The sequence below is a fragment of the Nanorana parkeri genome, unplaced genomic scaffold (genome assembly GCF_000935625.1).
Source record: "Nanorana parkeri isolate BGI_ZX_2015 unplaced genomic scaffold, ASM93562v1 scaffold56, whole genome shotgun sequence".
Classification (NCBI taxonomy): domain Eukaryota; kingdom Metazoa; phylum Chordata; class Amphibia; order Anura; family Dicroglossidae; genus Nanorana; species Nanorana parkeri.
Window position 1 is genome coordinate 888,717 of NW_017306324.1, and position 3,627 is coordinate 892,343.

Below are 3,627 nucleotides of genomic sequence, written 5' to 3' on the forward strand. Positions count from 1 at the left end.
TATATATATATATACATGTGCCACCAATGCTAAAAAACACAACAGCCACATTTTCACAACTGAACCCCATATGCATTCCTCTGCATAGAGAATTCCCTCATAACTGATCCAAAGTAACACCTCTGCGCAAACCTGTCCACATATATCTGTGACTACCTCATCCACGCCTCGCCGTGCCACATACGTGGATAATTCCAGGCAGGCTTTTTATGTGTGCATTCCATTCCAACGCGTACAATGACCTCGTGTAAAAAAAAAAAGTTTAATACATTCCTCGTGGCGTTGATGCGTATCACCGACGCAAAAGCACTGGTCATAGTTGCGTACGTATATAAAATGACCTTGGGTGCAGATTTTGTTTTCTACGGCCACTCTTGAGGGGGGTTTACGAGGATTTTGCAGAAGTTTATGGCGGCCATATCGCCCCCACCTTATTAATATGAGGCATGACAGGGGGGTTATTGGTTACAAATTGAAACATTGTTAAGGGGGAAACAAATTATTTGTATCCCGCCATCGCTCGGTTGTCTGTTGGCCGTCCAATTGGCTTGGTTAAAATTAAGGTAAGCCTAGTCACCTCAGGTAACGCCAATGTTAAGGCTATGTTCGCGCCATGTCTGGAGCAGATCTGCAAGTGCAGCGCGTTTTGGATGCGTTTTCATGTTCCATCCATGTCCAGACCAGATCTGCAAGTGCAGTGCATTTTTTACGCGTTTTCATGTTCACACCATGTCTGGAGCAGATCTGCAAGTGCAGTGCGTTTTATACGCGTTTTGGTGCCTTTACATGCGTTCCAGACCATAAAAAAAATAGTGCATGCAGCATCCCCCCCCCCCTCCACGCACTGGAATGGACTGCACTGGTGTGAACGGTGCCCAGAAATACCATAGGAATACATTGGGATGCATTTCAGGTGCGGACAGAAACTGTTCTTGTCCGCACATGGTGTGAACAAGCCCTGCAGTTTAGGCGCTCTCATTCAGGATTAGGAACGCAACAGACGCCATTTTTTTTCGTGACGCACACCAACGCAACATACTCAGCATTTCCCTGTTGCATGAGTGAAAAATTGTTGTAAAAATTTGTAATGAAAAGCTAAAGGACCTACTACAAAAAAATCGATAGAAACGCGGCATCGGCGTTCCCGGACACCCGACCGCAAGAATCTAGTCATCATCCCTGCTGCATTTATTTCTCATTAATAAGTGGTCGAGGGGGGGTTGTTTTACGCTGGGGGAATTAGACAAATTGCGTAAAATCCGCGCCGCATTTCCCTCGCCGCGTCCGAAATATATATCCTCGTCATCTTTGCGCTTTCTATATTTATTTAGGTCAGGATCTCCTGCAAGCCATTGGCATTCCATCCATTCTAATTTTAGAAAGGACTCTGCAGTCATCGAAACCCGCGTCGGTGAACACCCAGCGTAACCGAGACCAATTAAACAACAACAACAAAAATTACCCGCGTTTCTGCATCACGTTGTTGTATTGTGTTTGGCGCGCCTTGTGTGTGTCATGTTCAGTCAGCTGCCTAACCGCTTTCTCTCTCTCTTTCTTGATGGCGAATGGCTTGTGTGGTTTTGATTTTGAACGCCGTCCACTAGGCGCCAGCCGTGAGCGCTTTGTTGACATTTTTCTTGCCAGCTAGCTCATACAAATTATGTTAACCTCTTATGGCGCGCGCGATTCATCGACCTCCCCGCTACAGAATTCCCTCTTAATACCGCCCTGAGCTACTACGCAGTCACAAAATGGCTCAGATCTACCACCTATTTATATTCTGGAATTATTACAGCTAAACATAGATTTTGCATCCCCCCTCCTCCTCGTTATTTATAAGTCAGAGGTCAGCGACCTTCAGCCCGGTCCTCCCTTCCCTAATTCTGTTTAAGCGTGTCAACATTGTACACAGAGATGTCATCATGCGACCGCCAGCCCTTTTAAAAAATCAAAAGGTTGCAGAAAAAAAAAATAATAGGAGTGTTTTTTAGTCTCCGGTGACAGTGTATTACGACTCAGAGGACCTCCCACCACCACCATCACCATGTTGGGGGATCACTGATGTATTTCTATATTATGTTTATTTTTTTAATTTATCTTTTTTTGTACTGCATTACTGAAAAAGCCGGTGCCAAAAAAAAAAAAAAAATAGAGCACCAGCAGCCGGCGTTATATCATCATAGCACAGATGGCGTGTGTTTCCCTTTGCACAGCTAGGTATCCCCGGTGGTTACCTAACCCACCCGCCACCGCCACACATGCATCACAGAAAATCACTGTAAATTCTCCTTTATTATGGAGCTGTCATTGTCACCCCCCTCTCCTCAGTCACAGGATCCCCTCTCTTGTGAATCACATGCAAAAAATATTTATACCATCTCATGCATGCTGGACTTTCACCAGCCACTTCCAAATAACTGCGGGTCAAGTGATACAATTGCAGAATGAATACAATATACACACACACACACACACAGCAAAAAGATCAGTCCGCAAGTAACACAAGAGTATAGAAGTAACAATCTGCTGTGACTTTCTTTTTGCAGGTTGATGCAGATGCAACTCACCAGCTGGCAGCTCGTCTTTGGGGAAAACGGAATTTAGGAGGTAATTGTGGATCTTCTGATGATAGATGACTTGTACCGATGACATGATGGCGGTTTAAGCAGCAGGGGGGGAAAAAAAGGGTCCTTCTTATCAGGTGACAGTTGTTTCTGCGGTATTCTAGGCAGGCTGACCGGCCCCCCACCACCAATCTTCTTTAGTCCGCTCGGATACTACGAGTCCCTAGCTGGTATAGTCCAAGGAATGAACAGTCCTCTTAGACAGCAGTGTTCACATTGACTGAGGCTCAAGGACTCTGCAACATGATACGGCTGACAGCCAGAGGGAGTGTCAGTGGGAGGGTGGTGCTGCACACCCACCCACCCTTCAGTGACTAAGTATGGAGCTTCATGCTTCTGTTCAGCTCAAGCATTCTGTGTCAAGCCTGCGTTTGTTGCAGCTGCTAGGGAGTGCAGAGGGGGGGCGCCTCTGTGCTTACATACACCGCGATTAATTTTCTCCCCACACGTGACCGCTGGCTTCATGCCCACGAGCGTTGAGGTGCCCGTAGACCACAGGCGATCGTAGTGTGATCGCTTGCGACTTTTGCGTGCAATGGTCAATGACGTGCCAACGTGCCCTTGCTGCTTTCCCTGGTCAACCTAAAGAAAAATTGTGCTTTTTAAAGGATAAAGTGTTAGGTATAGGGTTAGGTTTGATGGGGTTAGGGTTAGGTTTGATGGGGTTAAAGAGGAACTTGACCCTATGGTGGAAAACTACACACACACACACACACACACACACATATATTATATATAGTCGCAGGGGTAGCCACCTCCCTCTATTTGTAAGGTAAATGCTCCGGTGTTCATCCACAAAAATATCCATACAAATCCAAAGTAGGTAAAGAGGCACTCATGGGTCTTAGAGTGGAGATAAGTCATCAGCATTCTATTGTCAATGTTTCGACAAAGCTCAGTCCATCTTTATCAAGAGGAAGATATCAAGATCAAGATACGGTTGGGCTGAGCTGCATTAAAGCATTGACAATAAAATGATAATGCTTTGACTCATCTCTGCTAC

At 45.7% G+C, this 3,627-nt stretch overlaps 1 protein-coding gene across 1 annotated transcript in view; it reads right to left on the bottom strand.

Moving 5' to 3' along the window:
• LOC108804380 (serine/threonine-protein kinase pim-3-like) overlaps window positions 1–2,691 on the bottom strand; it is an 8,458-nt gene extending 5,767 nt beyond the window's left edge. Inside the window, exon 1 of the mRNA XM_018576092.1 lies at window positions 2,568–2,691. Within this exon, the coding sequence (XP_018431594.1) occupies window positions 2,568–2,652 (85 nt within the window). The 5' untranslated portion in view covers window positions 2,653–2,691. The remainder of the gene's footprint in view (window positions 1–2,567) is intronic.
• Between the last annotated feature and the right edge of the window lie 936 nt (window positions 2,692–3,627).